The sequence below is a fragment of the Saimiri boliviensis genome, chromosome 17, assembly GCF_048565385.1.
Source record: "Saimiri boliviensis isolate mSaiBol1 chromosome 17, mSaiBol1.pri, whole genome shotgun sequence".
NCBI lineage: Eukaryota > Metazoa > Chordata > Mammalia > Primates > Cebidae > Saimiri > Saimiri boliviensis.
This window is the reverse complement of record NC_133465.1, coordinates 24,564,983-24,591,236: the sequence shown is the minus strand read 5'-3', so window position 1 is coordinate 24,591,236 and position 26,254 is coordinate 24,564,983. Positions and strand designations below refer to the sequence as shown.

Genomic DNA, 26,254 nt, shown 5'->3' with positions numbered 1-26,254 from the left:
AAGGCTATGATATTTTACATTTTTTAATGCTAAGTCTTTGGAACCCAGTGTATAGTTTACACTACAGCACATCTCCATGTGGTCTTGCCACAGTGCTCAACAGCCCCATGTAGCCAGTGGCCACTGCATTGGATGGTACAGCTCCGCCCTCTGGGGAGGCGCATTGTGTCAAGAGGTTTCCAGGACCAGGGAGCCCCATGAAGCACTGGCTGCCTGGGCTTATTTCTCTACTGCACTGGATGGGGTGGGGAGGATTATTACACACCCTCTCACCTGCATGGTAGCTGACCATGGTTCTTGCTGGGGTTCTAGGCCACAGTGATTCTGCACGCAGTGCGGATAGACCGAATCTGTAGCCTCATGGCTGTGGAGAACGAGGAGATGTCTCTGGCTGTCTGCAACCTGCTCCAAGCCATCATCGACTCCCTGTCTGGGGAGGACAAGCGGGAGCATCGAGGGAAGGAGGAGGCCCTGGTTCTAGGTAGGAAACATTCTTCAGTTTTGGTTCAAGGGGATGGGGAAAGAAAGTCAGTTGCCACCCGAGACTGGGCATTTCCTGTTTATGGAGGTGGCTTGGTTTTATATATTTTCTTTTCTTCTCTTTTTTTTTTTTTTGAGTTGGAGTCCCACTCTGTCACCCAGGCTGGAGTGCAGTGACGCTATCTAGACTCACTGCAACCTCTGCCTCCTGGGTTCAAGCACTTCTCCTGCCTCAGCTTCCCAAGTTTCTGGGACTACAGGCACACGCCACCATGCCCAGCTAATTTTTGTATTTTTGATAGAAACAGGGTTTCATCATGTTGGCCAGGCTGATCTCCAACTCCTGATCTCAGGCCATCTGCCCACCTTGGGCCTCCCAGAGTGCTGGGATTACAGGCATGAGCCACTGCACCTGGCCTGTTATATATTGTCTGATTATAAGAGTAGCAGGTGCAGCTGCAGTATTCACAATAGCTAAAAGATGCACAATGCGAGTGTCCACTGGCAGGTGACTGGATGAGGAAAATGTGGTATATACATAAATAGAATATTAGTCAGCCTTTAAAAGGAAGGCGATTTGACAAAATTATCTTGTTAGATTCAAAATAAATTATTCATGAGATTCATCATTTTTTGGGTATCTTTATTAGCCATTTGGCTTCCTTTATCTTTGGATGGTTTGTTCATGTTGTTACCTATTTTTTAATGTTTTCTCTTATTTTGTTTATAAGAGTTTTTTGTTGTTGTTGTTTCTTTTTTGAGACAGAGTCTTTTCTGTCATCCAGGCTAGACTGTAGTGATGCAGTCACAGCTCACTGCAGCCTCAAATTTCTGGGCTCAATCCTCCCACCTCAGCTTCTGAAGTCACTAGAACTACAGGCTCATGCCACCATGCCTGGCTAATTTTTAAATTTTTCATGGAAACAGGGTTTCACTTTTTTGCCCAAGCTGGTCTCAAACTCCTGTCTTCAAGTGATCTTCCTTCTGCGGCCTCCCAAAATGTTGGTATTACAGGCCAGTGTGCCTAGCCCTGCAGTCCTGGATTCTTGTTGTGACCCTGACTTACTATTATAACGGCCAGCTAGTTACTTTCCCTTTCTGAGCTAGAATTTTTGGAAGATTCAAGATGGCCCAGCTTGTGTGGCTGGCGGAACTGGAAATGTTGACCAGAAAGCCTTGGCTTTTCTCCTTGTGGCCTCGTTAGTGGCCAGCTTGGGTTTCTATGGAACGTGGTGGCTGGCTTCTCAATGGACAAGCCCCAATGGGCAGGTGCATGTAAGCTTCTGGTTGCGCCACAGGTCACATAGCAACCCAGGGCCAGTGTGGGAGAAGGTTACCCAAGAGCATGGATACAGAGAAGCGTGTTTCCCAGGGAGGCACCAATTCAGTCTTCCATGACTTCCTCGGGTTGAACATCTCTGCTACAAAATTTTTCCACATATTGGTTTTCACTCTAACCCTTTGTAGCTTCCATCTGCCTGTGGTCCAAAGTTTGTCCTCTGGAGCCTCATGGAAGAAGTCTGTTATTTCACCCTCATGACATGGCTTTGTCTGAAAACGAGCCATCACATCTACTTACATCTTTCCTTCTTAGGTGATGGAGCTGTATTCCTTCATCATGATGATAATTCCTTCATCATTATTTATCTGACATGGTTTGGAGAGCTTTTCTTTTCTGTTTGTCTGCCTTTGGGCTCCACCCTAGAATGAGAACAAAAATCTCTAAGTCTCAGGGAGGCCAAAATCAGAAAAAGGCGTTTGCTTTTTAAGATCTACCAGTGGGCAGGAAGTCCTGGCATTGCAGGCAAAAGCTTGAATTCAGGCTCCCAGAATGCCTGAATCTGTGAGGAGTGAAACGTATCTAAAGAGTATAAATTTTCTTTCTGGAAAGTGTTTTGTTAAATCAGTTTATTAAAAACTACATAAAGCATCCCTGGATCTCTGCCAGTCACTGCTAGGAGTGAAGAACTTTTGAAGAATCCGAACTGCTCAAAGATGGAATGAGGTGTTGTCAAAGTCAGTGTTCAGGGTGGCTGGAGGACCATTTGGGGGTATTGTCTAGGGATTTCTCTCCCTTTTTTGGGGTGAGATGGGCAACACTATACTCTCCTGGGAATTCACACTCACTTCAGGAAGTAGTGGATTCAATATTTCCAGAGTCTAGAAGCTGCTGCTCTTCCTGGTCATATATATGTGAGATTTCCTAACCCTCTCTACTTACCTCTGTCCTCTTGTTCTTCAGACACCAAGAAGGACCTGAAGCAGATCACCAGCCACCTGCTGGACATGCTGGTCAGCAAGAAGGTATCTGGCCAGGGCAGGGATCAGGCACTGAACCTGCTCAATAAAAATGTCCCCAGGAAGGACCTTGCCATTCACGACAACTCGCGCACCATCTACGTGGTGGATAACGGTGAGAAGAGGGGAGGATTTGGGGCTTGCTCAAGCCTTTTATATGGGCACCAGGGCATTGACAGAAAGTGGAAGATGTGAGGCTCTTGAAGAGGTCTTCAGTCCTAACTGAAAAGTTGGGAAAAGGTATTGACACACCAGGATCCACCAGTGGCCTGAGAAGGTATAGATCAAGACTTTGAATTCAGAGCCTGAACGTACCCAGGAAGTGCCCAAACACATCCCCAAAACATGTGGGCAGAGCTACCTAGCAAATGGGGGCAAGGACTCCACCAACTAAGGGGTAAAATTCCAGAAGTCTCATGGTTGGTAAAATACTTCACAGGCCTTCTAAAAGGGAGGAAATGGCATCAAGTATACTTTCTATAAAGCACAGTGAGAATGTTTGTAAACCCAAAAGTGTCTGAGACAGGTCTCAATCAATTTAGAAGTTGATTTTGCCAAAGTTAAGGACATGCCTAGAAGAGAGGAAACACAGAATCACAGAAACAGGCTGTGGTCCGAGCCTTTCTCCAAAGATGGTTATAAGGCTTCAATATTTCAAGGGGAAAAGCAGCCGGGAGGGGAGACAGGGAAAGTATGGTCACATTATATGAATGCACATGCTGTAAGAGGAAGGAGGAGGTAGGGGAATAGTCAATTATGTATTTGTCTCCTGCTTGGCAAATCACCACTTTACAGAAGTTAAGGTGAACATAGAGTGGACATATTTAAGCGCTAGAGTAATTTATTAAACATGTGGAGGTATTTAACCTTTTGTCTATAGCTATCTGCCTAGGAATAAAAGGAAAGGCAGTTTCTTACACGACTCAGCTTAGTTTTTTTTTCCTTTGGTTTAGGGAATTGGGGTCCTAAGATTTTACGTTAGTTTTTAAATTTATTTTTATTTTATTTTTTTAGAGACAGAGTCTCACTCTGTTGCTCAGGCTAGAGTACAGTGGTGTCATCATATCCACTGCAACCTCAAACTCCTGGGCTGCAGCGATTCTGCTTCCCCTCAGCCTCCCAAGTAGCTGGGACAACAGGCATGCATCATCCTGCCCGGCTAATTTTTTTGTTTTGTAGAGATGTTGTTTCACTATGTTGCGCAGGCTGGTCTCAAACTCCTGGCTCAAGTGATCCTCCCACGTCGGCCTCCCAAAGTGCTGGAATTACAGGCATGAGCCACGGCACTGGGCCAGGATTTTATCTTCCTTTCACATGTTCTAGCAGATAGTCACTCAATTTGTCAGCTCAAAGGTGTTACCTGTCTCCTCAATCAATTTCTTTGATTGTTAAGGAATCATACTTGTGGTTTTATGACCTGCTGTGGTAAATTCTTTCATAGCTTTCATTACACACAGAACCTTGTTCTAAAAGGTTCAGATCAGCGTTTCCCAGCTTGAAAAATATCTTTTGATATTGCACTTCCCTTCCTTGGTTTTTACAGACCTCAGCAAAGTGCATGTGCAGGTGCTTAGACTTTAACACATTACTGCTAAACGCCCAAACCCCACTTCCTCCCTGCCTCATTCTGGTCTTCTCTGCATCCGTTATGAAAGGTCAGCATTAATGGCAGACCTCTCTCTACACCAGGATCTAGGCTCGTTCACATGTTATGGGATGGGACAGGTGAAGAGCAATATTTTTTATTCTGTTCTTTTTGCAAAGGGCACCAACATGAATAGCAATTGGGTAAAAATAATGTGCATTTAAAAATTCAGATATTTGGCAGGGCGCGGTGGCTCAAGCCTGTAATCCCAGCCCTTTGGGGGACCGAGGAGGATGGATCACGAGGTTGAGAGATCGAGACCATCCTGGTCAACATGGTGAAACCCCGTCTCTACTAAAAATACAGAAAATTAGCTGGGCATGGTGGCTCATGCCTGTAATCCCAACTACTCAGGAGGCTGAGGCAGGAGAATTGCCTGAACCCAGGAGGCGGAGGTTGCGGTGAGCCGAGATCGTGCCATTGCACTCCAGCCTGGGTAACAAGAGCGAAACTCCGTCTCAAAAAAAAAAAAAAAAAAAAAAAATCAGATATTCAAATACAAAGCTGCAATGTAGAGGTGTTACGTGTTGTGCAAACTGCTGGGAGGCACAGTAAGGGAGCTGTCAGGATGTCGCACCTGGAGTGAGCTTTTGGGTGAGGGAAGGGGCAAAGATGGACAGGAAGAAGGTCCAGCGTGTTTGAACAGAAGAGAAATGAGATGCTCAAGGTGTGGGCAAGAATGGGAGACGAGATTGGAGAGGTGCATTTGAGGGAGGCTTTGGGACCCAGGCTGGGGAGTCTGGGTTGGCTCATCAGGCTCTTCCTGTTACTCCCCAGCCCTGGTGAGCACTTTTTAAATGTGTGGTTTGACATAATGGGAAATATAAACGTTTGGTCTCTGCTGCTGTTTCCTGGCACACAGCTAACCTCATAGTTAGTGTGTGCCAGGAAAGTGATGTGTCTTTTTGTATGCTCGTGTAATAACTGGTGGCTGGGAGCCCCTAAATAACCTCGGAATGTCAGAATGGGGGCCGGTTGCCAGGGGAAACAACCATGCAATTACAGTATTGGAACTTTCAACCCCCAGCCCCTTACCTCCAGGGAGGGGAGAGGGGCTGGAGGTGGGATTCATCACTAATAACCAATGATTTAATCAACCATGCCTACATAATGAAGCTTCTGTTTTAGAAGAAACCCCAACCAAAGGGGCTTAAAGTACTCTCAAGTAGGTGAACAGATGGAGCTGCTGGAGGGGTGGCTACCTGGAGAGGGCATGAAAGCACCATGCCTCTTGCCAATACCATGTCCTCTGCATTGCTCCATCTGGCTGTTCCTGACTTTTTGTTTTTATTGTTGTTGTATTTAAATAAGAAATTGATAATCTAGTAACTAAACTGGTTTTCTGAGTTCTGTGAGCCATTCTAGCAAATTATCAGGCCCAAGGGAGAGGGTCATGGGAATCAGAAGTTGGCCAGTCAGAAGCACAGGTGGCAACTTGGAGTTGAGACTGGCATCTGAAGGAGGGTAGTCTTGTGGGATTGAGACCTCAACCTGTGAGGTCTGTGTTACCCCAAGTAGATAGTGTCAGAGTTGAATTGATACCCATCTGGTGTCAGAAGTAAGGTCTGAGAGTAGTAGTAGTTTAGGGAGGAAACGGAAGTTTTCCTTTAAGTGGCAAAATGTACATAGCAAAAAATTTACTGTCAGGTACTTTCTTTCTTTTTTATTTGTGGAGACAGGGTCTCCCTTTGTTGCCTAGGCTGGTCTCAAACTCCTGGGCTCAAGTGATCCTCCCACCTTGACCTAACCAAAGTGCTGGAATTACAGGCATGAACCACTAAGCCACTTCCAGGCACTTTTATTTATTTAGTTTTTTTTTTTTTTTTTTTTTTTTTTTTTAAGACGGGGTTTCACCATGTTGGCCAGGCTGGTCTTGAGCTCCAGACCTCAGGTGATCCACCTGCCTTGGCCTCCAAAGTGCTTGGATTACAAGCATGAGCCACCACGTCCGGCCATCCAGGCACTTTTAATTTCCTCCTAACATCCAGAGTTTCAGGCCTCCCAGCTTTTACCTGGAATGTTCTTCCTCCCACTTCCCTGTACTACCCAAGGTCTGATCAACTCCAAGCCACCTCTAAAACCTGTCTGTTGCCTCGGAGGAAGCACAGTGTGACAGCTAAAATCACAAGCTTCGAAATCAGACGTGACTGGAAGCGTGCCCTTGCTATGTCACTGGACAACTTCCTCGACTTCTCTAAGTCTTGTTTTTCTGCTCTAAAAGATGGAAATAGGGATTCCTAATGAGTAGGGCTATTCTTAGGATTAGATAAAGTTAATGTGTATAAAGCTCTTGGCACATAAGAAATGCTCAGAATAACTTGCAGATCTTATTTTGTTGACGTGAATCACCCCACCTTCAGTGTTACCCTTCTATGCTTACCACATCTCATTGTAATCTTCACATGTCAGTCCTCCCTATTGTATTGTGAACTTTTGGAGGTCAGGATCGTATCTTTTATTTTGGTAGCCAGTGCTCCAAAGATGCTTATTTATTCAACAAAGACACGACTATTGAATTTGCCCAATGGGTAGTAGGAAGCCATTGAAGATTTTCAAGAGAAGAGATGATAATACATCAACATAATAAATGTAAATATGGTATTTATTAAATAAATAATAATTACACACTCAGTAATAAACATTTATTGAGTGATAGTGATGTGTCTGGATTGGTAGTAGGGTTTCCATACATAACCTCACTGAGCCCTCAAACTTTATGAGGTAGGTAGTAGTATTCCTGTTTTACAAATGAAGACGCTGAGGCTTGAGGAAGAGAATATAAAATAGTATTTGGAGAAGACTATACATCAACCATGGAATGTCAGCACTGGTAGAGTCCTCTGAGATCAACTCGTCCTGATTTGGTATGTATGAATTATTTAAGAGGCCCCTAGAGGGAGGTAATATCGGTCACGGTGGGGGCAGTGTCAGGTGTAGAACCTGGGCCTGGGTCCCTTGACCTCATTCTGGTGCCCTTCACTCTGAATGAACCACATGTTGTCTATAGACTGGGCTGGAGAGAAGCTGGTGAGAAGACATCACTGAGTGAGGCGTGTGTTTGTGAGGATGGAGCCCAGCAGGAATAATGCAGGGCATTATTACCACTGTCTACCCTGCAGGTCTGAGAAAGATCCTGAAGGTCGTGGGGCAGGTTCCAGATCTGCCATCCTGCCTGCCCCTGACGGACAACACCCGCATGCTGGCCTCTATCCTCATCAACAAGCTCTATGATGACCTGCGCTGTGACCCAGAGCGCGATCACTTCCGCAAGATCTGTGAGGAATACATCACGTAAGTTTCCTGGAGGCCTCACGGGGTCAGGCTCTGTCTTAGTTATCTATGGCTGTGTAACATATTATCCCAAAATGTAACAGCTTGAACCAATAATGTTTTATTATCTCACACCAGAACAGAAATTTGGGAGTGGTTTGGCTGGGTGGCTCTGGCTTAAGGTCTTTCATGAAGTTACAGTCATAGGCTGGCTGGGGTTGCAGCCATCTGAAGGCTTGACTGGGGCTGCCTCCCAAAGTGTTGGGATTACAGGCATAAGCTACCTTGCCCAGCCATGGACAAATTTTAATGCTTCCAAGATGGTGCACTCACACGGCTGGCACGTTGGTGCCAGCTCTTGGTGGGAGGCCTCGGTTATTCTCCATGCAGACCTCTCCACAGGCTGCTGAAGTGTCTTCACTGCATGCCAGCTGGCTGGACCCATAGTAAAAGATCCAAGGGGGAGCAAGGCAGCAGGGAGATGTCTTCTCTACCTAGCCTCAGAAGACACGTGTCATCACTTCTGCCACATTCTGTTCATTAGAAGTAAGTCATTTAAGGGGAAAAAATTAGGTTTCACCTTTTGAAGGGAGGTGTGTCAATACATTTTTTAGACATATTTTATTTTATTTATTTTTTGAGACAGGGTCTCACTCTGTCCCCCAGGCTGGAGTGCAGTGATACAATCATAGCTCACTGCAGCCTTGGACTTTTGGGCTCAAGTGAGCCTCCTACCTCAGCTTCCCAGAGTAGCTGGGACTAGAGGCACATGCCACCATGCTGGGCTATTTTTTTTTTCTGTTGCCCAGGCTGGAGTGCATTGGGATGATCATGACTCACTGCAGCCTCAGCCTGCTGGGCTCAAGCGATCCTCCTGCCTCTGCCTCAGCCTCCCAAATAGCCGAGACTACAAGCATGCACCACCATGCCTGGCTAATTTTTGTATTTTTTGTTTCGCTGTGTTGCCCAGGCTGGTCTTAAATTCCCAAGCTCAAGCAATCTTTCTGCCTCAGCCTCCCAAAGTGTTGGGATTACAGGCATAAGCTACCTTGCCCAGCTATGGACAAATTTTAAACTTACCACTGGCTTCTGTGGTTGAAAGGAGCAAATGTCATCTTGTCAAGGAGGGAGGCCCAGTTCTTTCAAGACTAAGAACTGTGTGGCTTTGCAGAGCTAGACGGGGATTAGGACCCTCAGCAGCTGCAGTTCCTGGGTCTCCTCACTTCCGCTGCAATATCAGTGTTACTCTGGTGCTCTTCTGGGTCTCTGTTTCTCTTTATGTGTCCTCGCCTTTCTCCTGTCTCACTGCTGCAAGACCTTTTAATTCTTTATTGCAATGATTCCCAGATTTGTAAATTATTCAGATTTCTGAGACATCCCCTTTTGACTCAGTAGTTTGGGGTGTGGCTCTGGAGGCTGCATGCGGCAATCAGAGGCAGACATGGGACCAGAGCCCAGGTCTTAGACTTTCCAGATGAGTCTTAGGTGGGTGAAGACATTGCCTTTACTCTGCTTTTCCTTTCTGTATTCTGGGGGTCAACAAACTTTTGCTGTGAAGGGCCAGGGAGTAAATATTTTAGTCTTTGTGGGATATGTAAATCTCTGTCAACATATTTTTAAAAATCACTTAAAATGCAAAAAACTGGCTAGGTGCAGTGGCTCATGTCTGTAATCCCAGCACTTTTGGAGGTCGAGGCAGGCGGATCACCTGAGGTCAGGAGTTCAAGACCAGCCTGATCAAAATGGTGAAACTATATCTCTACTAAAAATACCAAAAATTAGCTGGATGTGGTGGCGTATGCCTGTAATCCCAGCTACTAGGGAGGCTGAGGCAGAAGAATCCCTTGAATCCAGGAGGTCGAGGTTGTAGTGAGCCGAGATTGCACCACTGCACTCCAGTCTAGGTAGTCTAGGTGACAGAGCAAGACTCCATCTCAAAAAAAAAAAAAAAAAAAAAAAAAAAAAAAGCAAAAAGCTGCTGGCGAGGTGTGGTGGCTTATACTTGTAATCCTAGCACTTTGGGAGGCCAATGTGGGAGAATCACCTGAGGCCAGGAGTTTGAGACCAGCCTGGGCAATATAGAGAGATCCCCCATCTCTAAAAATAATTTAAAAATTAGCCAAGCGTGGTGGCTCACCACTGTAGTCCCAGCTGCTTGGGAGGCTGAAGTGGAAGGATTACTTGAGCCCAGAAGTTCAAGGCGGCAATGAGCCGTGAATGCATTACTGTACTCCATCCAGCCTGGGTGACAGAGTAAGACTCTGTTTCAAATAAAATAAAATAATGTGAAAGCTATTCTCAAATCCCGGGATTTGCCAACTCCTTCTCTACCCCATGGCTTCTACTCACCCCTGATGTGGGTTCACTTAGTTCTTCGCAAGGCTTCTCTCTTTTTCTACCTCAGTTTCAACTTTTCCTGCTGACTTCTTGAGCCCCTCATGAGGTCTCCAATTGATTTCATTACCTGTCATCCAGCTCGTTCTTGTTTGGGTTTGTTGATTGAGGCCCCTTCCTGTCAGCCTATGGAATGCTGAGAGGAGGGGTCACTGCCTTCATCAAATGGTGCCCCAGCCTGGCCCTAGCAGGAGTGGAATATACCCTGCTTCCTCAGGGATGGGGTTGTGTGGGGATCCAATGCCAGCTCAAAGGTCAGACTCCAACTAATTATGAAGGATACTGGTTCCCTGGGCACTGAGTGGAGCGATGAGGCACAGGACATGAGATGCTTGAGCTGGAGGGGCTCTCAGAGCTTCCAAAGCTGACTCCTCTTTTCCGGGGGACTTGCCTAAATTCCCCAGCAATCAGAGGCAGACATGGGACCAGAGCCCAGGTCTTAGACTCTCAGTGTGGAGTTATCCTGATCAGTCCATGCTACCTTCTTGCATTTGTTTATTTATTTATATTTTGAGATGGGGTCTTGCTTTGTCACCCAAGGTGGAGTGCAGTGGCACGATCTCGGCTCACCGCAACCTCTGCCTCATGGGTTCAAGTGATTCTCTTGCCTCAGCCTCCAGAGTAGCAGGAACTACAGGTGTGTGCCACCACATCCAGATAATTTTTTTGGTATTTTTAGTAGAGATGAGGTTTCACCATATTGGCCAGACTGGTCTTGAACTCCTGACCTTGTAATTCGCCCTCCTCAGCCTCCTAAAGTGCTGAGATTACAGGCCTGAGCCACCGTGCCTGGCCTGCCTTCTTGCATTTATTCGCAGCTGCATTTTCACTGTGCACATCTGCCATCTCCCACACTGCACCCATCTGGGCAGATGAGAAGCATCAGAAGGCCTGTCCCCTCTGACATTCCCATGCAGAGATTCTACCCTAGAGTAGATGGCAATCGATTCTGAAAGCAAGGCAGAACCTTCCTGGACATCTAGCCCACATGCTCACTGACAGGGGAAGGGACTGAGACCAGATCACCAGAGGGGACTGACTGGCCCAGGCCATGTCACAGAGAGATACTTTGTGCCGGGCATCATGCAAGACCTGTTTGTGTTGCCGATGCTGTACGCTTCTCCCAGATGCAGCAGCTGCTGGCTGACAGCTCTCAGCTGTCATCTCTCTTTGGGACTTGCCTCAGCTGGGAGAGCTGTTTCACCCTTCCTGGGGCAGCCAGTGTGCAAAGACTCACCCCAGGCTTGTTGAGTAGTGACTCAGACCTATAATGTCAGTGCTTTGGGAGGCAAGGTGGAAAGATCACTTGAGGCCAGGAGTTTGAGGTCAGCCTGGGCAACATAGTGAGATCCCGTCTCTACAAAAAATTTTAAAAATTTATCTGAGCATGATGGTATGTATCTGTAGTCACAGATACTCAGGAGGCTGAGGTGGGAGGATTGCTTGAGCCTAGGGGTTTAAGGTCACAATGAGCTATGATGGCACCATTGCACTCCAGCAACAGAGCAAGACTCAGTTTCAAAAAGAAAAAAAGACTCACCCCAATTTGGAATAACTGTGAAGCATGTTCCAGCTCCAGAACTCCTTACAGGCTGAGGCTTTGTGGTGACTGCAAAATGCTTCCCTCTGCCCAGTCCTACTTCCTTCTCTTCCTAAGAACTCCCTCTAATAAACTTCCTGCATGTCAACCCCTGAGTCAGAGTGTATTTCTCAGAAGGCACACCTGGTGACACATCTGTGATGTCATTTATCCTCATCACAACTAGTAGTACTATCCTCAGTTTATAGGAGCTGAGGCTCAGAGAGGTTTGCTGAATTGTCCAACATCACACAGCACATGAGCAGTGGAGCCAGGATGCAAATTCAAATCCGTCTGCCTCCAAATCTCACACTCTTTCCACTCTCTTGGGCCAGTACTCTTGACCACCCTCATCCTTTGTTTAGGGGCAAGTTTGACCCCCAGGACATGGACAAGAACTTGAATGCCATCCAGACGGTGTCAGGGATCCTGCAGGGCCCTTTTGACCTGGGCAACCAACTGCTGGGACTGAAAGGTGTGATGGAGATGATGGTGGCACTGTGTGGCTCAGAGCGTGAGACGGACCAGCTGGTGGCCGTGGAGGCCCTCATCCACGCCTCCACCAAGCTCAGCCGTGCCACCTTCATCATCACCAATGGAGTGTCACTGCTCAAACAGATCTACAAGACCACCAAGAATGAGAAGATCAAGATCCGCACGCTGGTGGTGAGTGGGCTCGGTACCACCCTCCTGCTCGGTACCACCCTCCTGCTAGGTACCACCCTGCTCGGTACCACCCTCCTTCTCGGTACCACCCTCCTGCTCAGTACCAGGTGCCATGCCAGGCAGCAGGGACCCTGAAATGAATGAGCTGAGGCCACTGTCCTTGGGGAGACTAGGCTCAAGTAGACATTAGACCCATCCACAGACCTCTGCAGAACAGGGCGATATCCAAGGGGCTAGTGAGGATGTGGGTTCAGAATGGTGAACTCTGCCACCTAACCCTGAGGACGTTTGCTTCCATGCTTATGAACAACATGAACATGGATGAGCTTGGGTCCAGAATGCATATTTCGGGCAAATTCTGAAAAGTCAGTTTCCTTAATCTGTTTCTTTAAGATGCAGTTAAACCCATTTTATATTTTTTCCACTTTAATTTTACTTTTTCTTTTTTTTTTTTTTTTTTGAGACAGAGTCTCACTCTGTCACCTAGGCTGGAGTGCAGTGGCACAATCTCAGCTCACTGCAACCTCCACCTCCCAGGGTCAACTGATCCTTGTCCCTCAGCCTCCAGAGTAGCTGGAATTACAGAAGCGCACCACCACACCCAGCTAATTTTTTTATTTTTAGTAGAGAGAGGGTTTTGCCATGTTGGCCAGGCTGGTCTTGAACTCCTGACCTCAAGTGATCCACCACCCTGGGCCTCCCAAAGTGCTGGGATTACAGGTATGAGACACTGTGCCTGGCCTGAAATTATTATTATTGTTATTTTTTGAGACAGAGTCTCTCTCTGTCACCCAGGCTGAAGTCCAGTGGCACGATCTCAGCTCAGTGCAACCTCTGCTTCCTGGGTCCAAGTGATTCTCTCGCCTCAGCCTCCTGAGTACCTGGGACTACAGTCACTTGCCACCACACCCAGCTCATTTTTGTATTTTTAGTAGAGATGAGGTTTTACCATGTTGGCCGGGCTGGTCTTGAACTCCTGGTCTAAGTGATCCACCCACCTTGACCTCCCAAAGTTCTGACATTTCAGGTGTGAGCCACTGAATCCAGCATCAATTTTTTAAAAACAAATTTTAGCTTTTGCCAAAAGTGAGTTTTCTCTTGTGAAAACCCCCCTAAGAAGAGTCCAATTTTCTCTAGGTAAAACTTTGCACATCTGAATATGTTATCTACAAGATAGGATTTCTCTGCCAGTTTCTGTGCCACAACAAGTTTCCCCATTGAAGCTTCAGATATGGTTAACTTGGTCTTGCTCGTTTTTTAAAATGGCAGGCACAATACATCTGTGGGGTCAAAATGGTGGGGAAGGGGGCAGGGCAAGAACTTGCAACTATGTGGCTCTCTACCTAACTCAGAGCGTAAGGGAAGGTATCTCAGCAAAGGTGACACATGAGCTGAGTTTAAAGTCTGCAAAGAGGTAAATCCAAGCAAAGTAAGAGGGGTGAAGCCGCATGTTCTCACTCATAGGTGGGTGTTGAACAATGAGAACACACGGACCCAAGGAGGGGAACATCACACACCGGGGCCTGGGGGTTGGGGGGCTAAGGGAGGAATAGCAGGGGGTGGGGGGATTGGAGAGGGATAGCATTAGGAGGAATCCTTAATGTAGATGAGGGGGCGATGGATGCAGCAAACCACCACCATGGCACGTGTATACCTATGTAACAAACCTGCACGATCTGCACATGGACCCCAGAACTTAAAGGGTAATAAAAAACAAGAGGGGTGAAGTGTTCTGCCTATAGAAACCTGTTTGAGCAAGGCTTCGTCCCCAAGCCTCGGTGTCTCTGATCCTGCATGTCTCTGCCGTCTCCTCTCCTCCACAGGGACTCTGTAAGCTTGGATCCGCAGGCGGCACAGACTATGGTCTCAGGCAGTTTGCAGAAGGTTCGACAGAAAAGCTGGCCAAACAGTGTCGCAAGTAAGGGGGCTGTGTTTCCCAGACCCTCCACCTCCTCACGCGCCTCAGGACAGGAGTCTCTGGGGTGTGCTCCAGTGGAGTCTGAAAGGGGACCTCACCCCCTGTTCACCACCCTGAAATGGCTTCACAACCTCTTGACCTGAGCCCTGGGCCCCTTCCCATGAGTGCTCCCTCCTCACTTCCAGGTGGCTGTGCAATACGGCCATAGACACCCGGACTCGGCGCTGGGCAGCGGAGGGCCTGGCCTACCTCACGCTGGACGCGGATGTGAAGGACGACTTTGTCCAGGATGTCCCTGCGCTGCAGGCCATGTTTGAGCTGGCCAAGGCAAGTGTGGAGGTGTCCGGCCTGACCACAAACCTCAGGAAAGGTCTGCTGGGTCCGGACCCACAGAGATTGGATCCCAGTCTTCCTCCTGGCTCTACCCCTCACCCCTATGTAAACCTGATGGTCATTTCTCCCTTTCTGGCTCTCATTTTACCTGACTGTAAAATGGACTCCCGACTCCTAATGCCTTCCAGAGAGTGGGAGGATGCACAGGAGGGCAGTTTGTTTTCCTGGGGCCCTCAGGAGGTGAGGTCTTGGAGGACCAAGAGGGAGTTAAGACAAAAAAATTAGTGGGGCATCGTGGCATGCGCCTGTAATCCCAGAACTTTGGAAGGCTGAGGTGGGCGGACGGGTTGAGCTCAGGAGTGGGGGATCACCCTGGCAACGTGGTGAAAGCCCCATCTCTACACAAATATACAAAAATTAGCTGGGCATGGTGGCTCATATCTGTAGTCCCAGCTACTTGGGAGGCTGAGGTGGGAGAATTGCTTGAGCCTTAGGAGGTCGAGGCTGCAGTGAGCTAGGATTGCGCCTCTGCATTCCAGCCTGGGTGAGAGAGAGAGACCCTGCCTCAAGAAAATAAATAAAGAGGCAGTGCCTGGCCTTTCTGGGAACCTGCCTCCCCTTCCAGCCCCTCCCAGACTGCTTTCCTCATCTGCTGGGCCAACTCCCTGGCTCTTTCTTACCAGTAAAGGAAATGTGGGAGAGATTTTCACCAGGACCGCAGAATGTCCATCTCCTGTCCCATCTCCAGTTGGATGGGAAAGTGTCAGACTGGGCTTTTGGAAGAGGCACAAAGTGAGGCTCTTTGTGAGACAGCTCCTGTTCATACTGTCGGGGCTGCTGTGGAGGGTGCAAAAAGCATTGCTGCCCGCCTTTACGGGCAGAGCCGTTCTTCTCCTGCGCTGCTGTCTTTCTCCGGAATGGGCCCCACCCGCTGCACTCCTCCCACACCAACCCGCCGGCCACTTGAGGGAGCCTCCTGGAAGCAGAGGTTTGTCCTAAGGTTTCCTTTTTTGCTTTCCCTCTCCCCTACCCTCTGCCTTCCAGACCAGTGACAAGACTATCCTGTACTCGGTGGCCACCACCCTGGTGAACTGCACCAACAGCTATGATGTCAAGGAGGTCATCCCGGAGCTTGTCCAGCTCGCCAAGTTCTCCAAGCAGCACGTGCCCGAGGAGCACCCCAAGGTGGAGTTGGGCACGATCAGGAGGGGTCTGTGCTACTAGGCCTCCGAAGGAGGCCGAACAGAAAAGGAGTGGTGGTGTCAGGAGCGGCGCGGTGCGTGCTTGGGTGATTGAGGGTAGGATACACACACTGAAGATGTTCATGGTAAACTTTCCCACCAGATGGTGCTCGTGCTTTTTCTTTGTTTTTATTTCCTATCTTGAATAACCCAACAATTTGTAGTCAGAGAAAACAAATGGAGCCATGATGAACATTTTGTAATTTATGTTGTTGATTTCATGGATAAAAGACAGTTTTATTTCATGTCTCCAACACATAACAATTTGATTTTCTCAGATTTCTGGATGTTGTGACATGGGTTCTAAGTAGGAATCATGAGAGGAGAGGCCTGGTCAGCATAGTCCAGATGTCCCAGAGCCCCTGGACCCCTCTCCAACAATTCCCTGCACAGGAAGATACGATTTTGTGTGATTTCCATGTGAATATATGCAAGATATTCCCAGCCAATCAAATCATTTAGATTTTTTAAATGATCAAAGTAATATAATAATGCCTTAAAACGAGTTAAAATGTGGAGAAAAGAAAATAGCCACTCATGATTACATCATCTCCACACGACTGCTGTTGGCATTTTGATGTTATATTACCTACCAGAGGCTTTTTCTCTATGTATCTTTTTCCTTTTCAGAGTTATAGTCAGAATATAGTTATCATTTTGTGCTCAATTTTGGAAAAATATGTGTTTTCCACATTGCCATCTCATTCTCTGAATGTTTTTTTTTTTTTTTTTTTTTTTTTTTTTTTTTTTTGAGACAGTCTTGTTCTGACAGTCTTGTTCTGTTGCCAAGCACCAGGCTGGAGTGCAGTGGCTCGATCTCTGCTCACTGCAAACTCAGCCTCGCAGATTCAAGCAGTTCTCCTGCCTCAGCCTCCTGCATAGCTGGGACTGCAGGCGTGTGCCACCACACCCAGCTAATTTTTGTATTTTTAGTAAAGACGGGGTTTCACCATGTTGGTCAGGATGGTCTTGATCTCTTGACCTCGTGATCTGCCTGCCTCGGCCTCCCAAAGTGCTGGGATTACAGGTGTGAGCCACCGAGCCTGGCTCTCTGAATAATTTTTAATTAATTAATTAATTTTTTGAGACAGAGTCTAGCTCTGTGACCCAGGCTGGAGTACAGTGCTGAGATCCAGGTTCACTGCAACCTTTGCCTCCTGGGATCAAGTGATTCTCCTGCCTCAACCTCCTGAGTAGCTGGAATTACAGGCTTGCACCACCACGCCCAGCTAATTTGTGTATTTTTAGTAGAGACAGGGTTTCGCCATGTTGGCCAGGCTGGTCTTGAACTCTTGACCTCAAATGACCCACCTACCTTGGCTTCCGGAAAGTGCTGAAATTATAGGCATGAGCCACCATGCCCAGCCTCTGAATCATCTTTGAAAGTTACATGATGTCTCATCCAGGCAAGGGTACAGAGCATGTGCTGTGGCTGTGAAGTTCCATTGCGGCTTTCAGGGTTGTCAGCCCCTTCCCCACCACTCCCCACTCTGAGGATTGTCTGTAGGGACTCTTCAACCCTGGGTTGACTTTGGGTTTCCAGCAAACCGAATCCATTGTTATGGTAGCTATCCACTGTGTCCTTTCACTCCAGCCTGTACCATCTCCCTACCTCCAGTCCCACCCCAACCTTTTCCAAGGAAAACAATATATACATCATTAGTTTTTTAGATTATCTTTCTTTTACTTCATTCCTCTGTGAATGAGAGCATCTTTGGGACTAGTTTTCTATGGTATCAGCTCCTCAGGCTCTGTCTTGGGTTTTGGGGAGGCAAGGAAGAGGAAAGACAGTCACATACCACAGCAGGGCATGCTATGTACCCCTTGGCAGTTGTCTGGGAAAAGGGTATCTGGAGAAGTATCTTAGTTTCTATTGTTTCTAGAACACACTGTCACAAACACTGTGGCCTAAAACAATACAATTAGATTTTTTTTTTTGAGACTGAGTCTTGCTGTCACCCAGGCGGAGTGCAGTGGTACAATCTTGGCTCACTGCAACCTCTGCCTCCTGGGCTCCAGTGAGTCTCCTGGCATTACAGATGTGCACCACCATGCCCAGCTAATTTTTGTTTTTTTTTTTTAGTAGAGATGGGGTTTCACCATGTTGCCCAGGCTGGTCTTGAACTCCTAGGGTCAAGCGATCCACCCGCCTCAGCGTCCCAAAGTGCTGGAATTACAGACATAAGCCACCGTACCTGGCCCAATTTTTAAAATCTTATAGTTCTGAAGGTCAAGAGTCCTAAAATGAGTCTCACTCAGCTAAAGTCAAGGTGTTAGCAGGGCTGGTTTCTTCGGGAGGCTCTAGGGGAGAATCATTATGTTGCTTTTTCAGCTTCTACAGGCCACCTACGTGCTTTGGCCGGTGACCTTGAACCACTCCGACCTCACTTCCATTCCATCATCGCATCTCCCCGTGCTAACGCTCATCTTCCTGCCTCCCTCTTATAAAGATCCCTGTGATTATTTATAAGAAATCTGGGCTGACCTCCACATCTCAAAATTCTGTCTGCAAAATCCCTTTTGCCTTATAAGGTCACACATTCACAGGTTCCAGATATTAGGCCATGAACATCTTTGGAGGCCATTGTTCAACTGACCCCAAGAATTCAGAAATGCACCATCTTTGGTTCCAACAAGGATTGGCTGGCACCCAGGACCCTCCCACATTGCCATCTTTTATCTCCCCAGGACAAGAAGGACTTTATAGACATGCGGGTGAAGCGGCTTCTGAAGGCGGGTGTCATCTCTGCGCTGGCTTGTATGGTGAAAGCAGATAGTGCCATCCTCACTGATCAGACCAAGGAGCTGCTGGCCAGGTGGGGCTGCAGTGGGCCAAGGCTTTGAACTAGGACTGGGGGCTGAGGAGCCTGGAGTGCAGCACGCTGGGCAAGGAGATAGAAATGGTGGGGGCCTAAGTAAGGAGATAAACTATTGGGAAAACCTGGAGAAAGGTCTGAGGGGATCAGCATTGAAAGGGACCAGGGGTGGTGGCTCATGCCTGTAATCCCAGAGCTTTGGGAGGCCGAAGTAGGAGGATTGCTTGAGCCCAGGAATTCAAGACTAGCTGGGCAACATAGGAAGACCCCATCTGTACAAAAAAAATTTAAATTATGGTGGTGTGCACCTGTATTCCCAGCTACTTGGGAGGCTGAGGCAGAAGGATCAACTGAGCCCAGGAATTCAAGGCTGCAGTGAATGATGATGGTGCCACTGCACTCCAGCCTGGGTAACAGGGCAAGACCCTGTCTTTATACAAAAAAAGAAAGAAGAAAGAAAGGAAGGAAGGGAGGGAGGGAGGGAGGAAGGAAGGAAGGAGAGAGAAAGAAAGAGAATGAAGGAAAGAAAGAAAGAGAAGGAAAGGAGAAGAAAGAGAAAGAAAAGAAAAAGAGAAAAGAAGGAAGGAAGAAAGGAAGGAAGAAAGAAGAAAAAGAGGGAGGGAGGGAGAAGGAAAGAAACAGGAAAAGAAGGAAAGGAAGGAAGAGAAGTGGCATGGTGGGCAAGCCATCACAGGTGGAAGTTTGCATCAGGAGAAAGGAGGCCACTGTTCCTTCTTGTTCCCTTGTTCCAGAGATTAAAGGCACAGTCTCTGTGCAGCCTGATCAGGGAGGCAGACAAACATCACAGCTGCAGTTTGATGAAATGGGTGCCATGATGTGGGAAGCACAACGGGCTGGGCTGGAGCACAAACAGTGGCCCCCAGCCAGCCAGACTGGAGGGGCGGTGGGTGGGCAGCTGGGAAGGCCTCCTGGGAGATGTGACAACTCAATCAAGCTCTGAAGGAAGGAAAGGAACCACCTAAATGCAAGAGAGGGAGGCTCCAGGCAGAGAGAATAGCATCTGCAAAGACACAGGGTGGAGAGAGAATGAGTGAATTTGGGGTTCTCCTGCAATATGTTTCAGGCAGGGAGTGCACAGGTGCTCCTTGCAGCCTCACTTCCTTCCTAGCCAATTATTTCCCTGGCGTCATCTTCCCAAGGCTAATTTGGGGCACAGGCACACAAGGTACACACGTGGCACTTACCATGGTCTCCCTTTTCATCGCAGGGTTTCACTGGCTCCTGCTGGCTGGCCTGCTGCTGCTGCTGCCTGGGAAGGTGTCGGTGCATTAAATGTTCTCCTGTCTTCTTGGTCCCACAGGGTATTCCTGGCACTGTGTGACAACCCAAAGGACCGAGGCACCATTGTGGCTCAAGGTGGTGGCAAGGTAACTGGGCAGGACATGGTCCTTGCCATCCTAGGAGGTGCCTGTGTGCACGCTCTTTGCCTAGTCCAAGAACAATGTATCCTCTGCCCTAGCTCAACCTCCTGGAATACGGCCACCAGTTATCTGCGCTGTCTGTGCTCATAGCCCCAAGCCAATTTCTGCTTGACATTATGCTATCATAGTATGTACTTTAGAATCCCATCCATCCTCCTTGCTATTGGAAGGAAGCACCGTGCAAAGATAGAGACCCTGGACTTTGATGTAGAAGACTTGGAGTTGAGCTCTTGCTCTTTCCCTTTTTGATTGCATAACCTTGGGCAAAATACGTAATGTCCCCGAGCCACAGCTTCGTCATCTATAAAACAGGGGAGAATCACACACTCACTTTGCAGACTGTCACAGAAATCATAGAAAATATGGAAAGTATTGGTTCACGGTAGGGGCTCAATAGATGTCTGATGTTAAGATTGAATTTGGCTGAAACCCCAGTCGCTATTAAAAATACAAAAATTTGCTGGGCATGGTGGCATGCACCTGTAATCTCAGCTACTTATGGACCTGAGGTAGGAGAATAGCTTGAACCCGGGAGGCAGAGGTTGCAATGAACCAAGATCACACGATTGTACTCCAGCCTTGGCAACAAGAGTGAAACTCCATCTCAAAAAAGCAAAGCAAAACAAACAAACAAACAAAAAGATTGGGGTTGGCTTAGGTAGAAAGTAACAACTTTGCTGATTGAATTATATTTTTTTCCAAAAGCTGAAGGAACATTTAGGTGGGTAGGAGGAAGTCGGGTAGAGACCTGGATGTGCACTGGGAACTGAGGGCAGTGCATATGTGATGAAGTATTTAATTGTTTTCCATGATGTGCAAGGGCTGATTATGCGGCAGAGTCTTCCTGGGCCTCTGATGGGAGAGACAGAGAGCAGCTGGGGCAGGAGGACAGGTGGGAGGCCATTGGATGTCTGTGAGCAAGTAGGGACCTTGTCCTTTCTTGCAGGCTCTGATTCCCCTGGCTTTGGAGGGCACAGATGTGGGCAAGGTGAAGGCAGCCCATGCTCTAGCGAAGATCGCTGCTGTCTCCAATCCGGACATTGCTTTTCCCGGGGAGCGGGTAGGTGTTTGTGTGGATGGGATAGGGCAATTGGAGGGTCTCCCCTGCTCCTAGAGGCCTTTCCCCCTGTCACCCTACCTCCATCCTGGGAGAGGGGCATGGTGCTGTCACAGGGCAGGTGATACATTGGAGACACTTGGATTCCAGGCCTGGTTCTGCCTCTGACAAACATGATTGCCCTCTCCAAAATTCAGTTATCCTATCTGTAAAGAAAATAATCCTGCCTCTCAGGATCATTGTGAGAATTAAATCAGACAATGTATGGGATAGTGCTTTGGAAACTTTATAAACGTAAGGCACTCAGGGAACAAAGTCCTCACCTGGCCAAACCCTTGACCCCTCCCCAACAGGTGTACGAGGTGGTACGGCCCCTCGTGAGTCTCTTGGACACACAGAGGGATGGGCTTCAGAACTATGAGGCTCTCCTAGGCCTCACCAACCTGTCCGGGCGGAGCGACAAACTCCGGTGAGTGTGGTGAGTGTGGCAGGGGTGGAGAGGGGCGGGTCAAAAGTGTTTGCTCAAAATTTCACATAATGTGCTAAGAATGCTCTCCTCTGAAGACAGCATCAAAGACGAGGGGAGGGATCGGAGTTAGCACTTAGTAAACCACACAGTGAATACACCAAAGCCAAAGGATGCTGTAAGGCACTTCCCTCTCCTCTCCTCTCCACTCTTCTCCTCTCCTCTCCTTCCCTCTTCTTTTCTTTCTTTTTTTCTCTTGAGACTGAGTCTCAATCATCCAGGATGGAGTGCAATGGCGCGATCTTGGCTCACTGCAACCTCCGCCTCCTGGGCTCAAGATATTCTCCTGCTTCAGCCTCTCAAGTAGCTGAGACTACAGAAGCATGCCACCATACCCAGCTAATTTTTGCATTTTTGGAAGAGACGGGGTTTCCCCATGTTGGCCAAGCTAGTCTCGAACCCCTGACCTCACATGATCCTCCCACCTTGGTCTCCCAAAGTGCAGGAATTACAGGTGTGAGCCACTGCACCTGGACAGCACTTCTTTCTAAAGTAGTAAAAAATATCTCCAGGTGGATCGTGGGATAAAATGTATTCCTCTGTGGAAGCAGGAGTACTGTATGTCAGCGTGTATTGGGTTGGGATTCTTTTGGTTGCCAGTACAGAAAACTCAACTATAACAGGCCTGAGCATAAAGGAAATTTGTTGGCTCGTGTAAATAAAAAATCTAGGGTAGGCAGATTCAGGTATGGCTTGATGCAGGATTTACAAAGCTGCCTTGGTTTCTCGTTCTTTCTGTCTCGCCCCTCCTTTCTATATTGTTGCAATTCTCAATGGGCTTTTCTGCTCTCTCGCGGTTATAAGGGCAGCTCTGGCTTCACATCTTCTTGGATCCACATCCAGGATGAAAAAGAGAGAGAGAGAGAGAGAAAGAGAGAGAGAGAGTGAGAGAGAGAATTTCTTTACTCCGACAATAGTACGGAGGCTTTCCGGTTGGGCAACATCCAGAACCCACTGCTGTGGCCAGGATGCCACGCTACACCATTTAGTTTAGGCTCATGGTGCCTGTCCTAGAGCTGGGGGCATTCTGATGCCACATAAACCATGCTGGCTGAGGATGTGGGAAGGATGGCACCAGAATGGAAGATTGGTCCCTGGGTGGCCAGAAAACCCCCATGGCCACTGCAGAAGACTCAAGGGCCTTTCTTCCTCCACCCTCCCACCTAGGCAGAAGATCTTTAAGGAGAGGGCCTTGCCAGACATCGAGAACTACATGTTTGAGAATCATGACCAGCTGCGGCAGGCAGCCACCGAGTGCATGTGCAACATGGTGCTCAACAAGGAGGTGAGGCGGTGACGCAGGACGGAGACCTGGCATGATCACGGCCTGGAGAGGCAGGCAGGGCCGGGGCCTGGGGTGAGATCGGGGGCTGTTAGGATGGCATCAAGGTAGCGTCTTGGACAGAAAATCCAGGAATCCCTAAATCTTTTCTAGATTACAGCTCCCTCCCTATAGGGGCCCTGAGAGAAAGACATGCATAAAGGAAAAAACGCAAAGCTGGGGCCCAAGTAACCTTGAAACAAAGCAGAATCCGAGACCAGGGCCTCTCAGAGGTCAAGGAAGGCTAGATCACTTGCATTTATGGAAGCTCCACGTACGTAACAAAATGAAGAAATGCCAAATGCAGTTATCAGCCCTTTTAGGATGTTTTAAATGTCTGCAGTTAATGAACTACCACCGTTCCCATAGAAATTGCGATGCAATATAACTGTGCTCATGACAGAATAATTACAGGGTTCATAAAAATAAAATGCATTCAGAACATGCTGTAGGCCTCATGGTCCAGTCATGGGACAAATGATACTCATCTGGTGAATGTCTTCTTCCCATCCTGTCTGAGTATTGCTGTGCCTGTAGGGATAATCCTATCAGAGATAACAGCAGGGTCTAAATTTAAGGCCCTTCATTAACAGGAGGGCCAAGCCAAATGTCCCTCCTGGGCCCCCACATAGGAGCTAGTGTGAGACCCAATCTGTGTACCCTCAACACCTGAACCTTAGATCGTCTCACTGTTATGGGGGAGAATCTAACCCATTAAAGCCATTAAAGGCCAGGTGTGGTGGCTCACACCTGTAATCCCAACACTGGGAGGCCAAGGCAAGCGAGTCACTTGAAGTCAGGAATTTGAGACCAGCGTGGCCAACATGACAAAACCCTGTCTCTACTAAACATATAAAAATTAGCCAGGCATGGTAGTGGGTGCTTGTAGTCCCAGCTACTCGGGAGGCTGAGACATGAGAATCACTTGAACCCAGGAAGCAGAGGTTACAGTGAGCCAAGATCGTACCACTGGACTCCAGCAGCTGGGCAACAAAGTGAGACTTTATCTAAAAAAAAAAAAAAAAAAAAAAAAAAACCTTTTAAAGTCAGGGGGAATAAAACTACCAGGATCTACCAGGGAGTTGGTCTAAGGCTGAGTTGGGAGCCTGGCAGTCACTGGGGTGAAAAAGAATGTGTCCAAGAAGATGGGCAGGGAGGCTGGGAGGTGGAGAGAGGAAACGGGAGGAGGGAGGAACCTCTTTCCTGTGGGAGCCCTGGCTGCTCCAACAACCCAAGTCAAAATGTACAGTGGTCCCAGTAGGATAGAAGTTCATTTCTTGCTCACCATGTCAAAGTCCTATTTGAATTGGGTGGCTCACTTCAAGCTGACTCAGGGATCCAGTATTTGATCAACAAGAAGTGGCTCCTCCTCTGCCACACTGGGAGTGGATTCCATTCTGATGGTGAATAGGGAGACAGACTGAGGGAGAGGTGGCTGAAAGTGACACACATCACTTCCGTTCATGTTCCACCGTTGAGAACTAGGTCACCACCACATTCAGATGTGAGAAATGGGGGAATGTAGACCATGGAAGGGCAGCTGCTTCCCAGAAACAACTATGTTCCATGAGAGTGGGCCGTGCTGACCCCCCTGACATATGATGACCTCTGCCATATTCTCATCTCTGATGACCACTGCTCTAGCTTCAGGGAGATGCAGGTAGAGGGTCACACCTGGGAAGCTATGGTCTTGGTCCCCTTTTGGAATTCCACCTCTAGGACACCTGGCCCAATAAAACGCTCTGAAACTTGACCACCTAGATTTTACAGTAGTGCAGAGGGGTGGGAGTGAGATGCTGTGTGGGGTTAATACCTCTCTGAGACATGTCAGGCTACCGGCCCCCAGGAAACTCTTCTGGTTTTCAGGTCCTTGGGAGCCTCATCCTGCACCTGGTGGAGACAGCACAGTAGCTTTCTAATACCAAGCAAACCACCTAGTTGTCTCTTGCTTCTGCCCCAGTCTCTGCAAAATCATTTTATGGAAGACCCTGAAGGCCCATTCACTGTGGGAGAAACCTTCCAAGCTTCCCCAGAGGGATGGGAAATAGAGTTCCTTGGGTATCATCTTCCTTGCAGGAGTCTGTGCCTGCCTCCTTCCCCTGGTGTGGAGGCTGAATGCACACAGATGTGGTGAAGCACATTAGATGGAAAATTCTTTATTTTCTTTACCTGGAAGAATTTGTAGCCTCTTCATTCAGTCAATTAGGGAAGGCTTCTTGAGGGAGGTAGCACGGGTCAGCTGCTTAAAGGGAAACTGAAGAGATCTTGGGTCAGAGAACTTCAGATGCATCTTACCCACTTCAGGCTGGGCAGACTGGGGACAGTTTTCTAGGAGCCATGTCCCTGCCTCCCACAGGTACAGGAAAGGTTCCTGGCTGATGGGAATGACCGGCTGAAGCTGGTTGTGCTGCTCTGTGGGGAGGATGATGATAAGGTGCAGAATGCGGCTGCAGGGGCTCTGGCCATGCTGACAGCGGCACACAAGAAACTGTGCCTCAAGATGACTCAAGTGGTAAGTGCTGGCCCTGGGGATAAGAAGGGCTGGAGCGGGGGGTCCTAGGGAATCTCCCTACCCCCAGACCACACTGGATGATCCACTGGGGAGGCCAGCTCCTAAAGAAACCCCTTGCAGCCCCCAGGCATCTGTTCTTACTGCCTAAAGAGAGTAGGGTCTATTTCCTTCAGTACCTTACATTCATTATTTGGCCATCCCAACTGTGCTACCTCAGACCTTTCCAGTGGAGTTTCACCCATTGCCTTTAGTGGTGCGTATACCTCACGGCTTAATGACGACAGCAATGCTCACTACTGCCATGGCACTCCAGAGCTTCCCAAGAGAAGCATGGATGTGTTGGGATGCCGTAAGGGGCTTGTGGTTTGGCAAAAAAGCTGCAGGTTCTCATAAGTGGGCATGATGACCAGCTCCTATGAGACTGTGGCCACTGCATCAGTTGTAATGGAAGTGATATTTGTATAGTCACAAATGTGGGAGTGCACAATGAAACTTTCCTTATTTCACCAAACTGAAGTTTGTGAGCACTCATCTCTCCTGATGGTGAAAAATGTAGACACCTCAATTCAAAGGTGTTCATGTCTGGTTTAAAGGCAGGCTTTTTGAGATAGTCAGTTTAAGGTGTGTGTGTTTATGGGTGGGTGTGTTCTCTAAGTTCCAAGGTGGGTTATGTTGTCCTGGCATCTGGCTAGGGTATCTCTGCTAAATGTGGCTCATCCTGCGTGGTCTTTGGACTTCAGCTTCTTTCTCTATGGA

The 26,254-nt window shown here is 48.0% G+C and overlaps 1 protein-coding gene across 2 annotated transcripts in view; it reads left to right on the top strand.

Annotated features, from left to right (window-relative positions):
* The window catches only part of UNC45B (unc-45 myosin chaperone B), a 37,327-nt gene that overhangs the window by 6,641 nt on the left and 4,432 nt on the right, over nt 1-26,254 (top strand). For both annotated transcript variants that reach the window (XM_010343640.3, XM_003933046.4), the window contains exons 7-19: nt 313-481; nt 2,723-2,893; nt 7,543-7,714; nt 12,032-12,332; nt 14,156-14,250; nt 14,436-14,577; nt 15,628-15,768; nt 18,513-18,640; nt 19,962-20,028; nt 21,029-21,142; nt 21,493-21,608; nt 22,833-22,950; nt 25,343-25,498. In XM_010343640.3, coding sequence (XP_010341942.1) covers nt 313-481; nt 2,723-2,893; nt 7,543-7,714; nt 12,032-12,332; nt 14,156-14,250; nt 14,436-14,577; nt 15,628-15,768; nt 18,513-18,640; nt 19,962-20,028; nt 21,029-21,142; nt 21,493-21,608; nt 22,833-22,950; nt 25,343-25,498 — 1,890 coding nt within the window. The remainder of the gene's footprint in view (nt 1-312; nt 482-2,722; nt 2,894-7,542; nt 7,715-12,031; nt 12,333-14,155; nt 14,251-14,435; nt 14,578-15,627; nt 15,769-18,512; nt 18,641-19,961; nt 20,029-21,028; nt 21,143-21,492; nt 21,609-22,832; nt 22,951-25,342; nt 25,499-26,254) is intronic.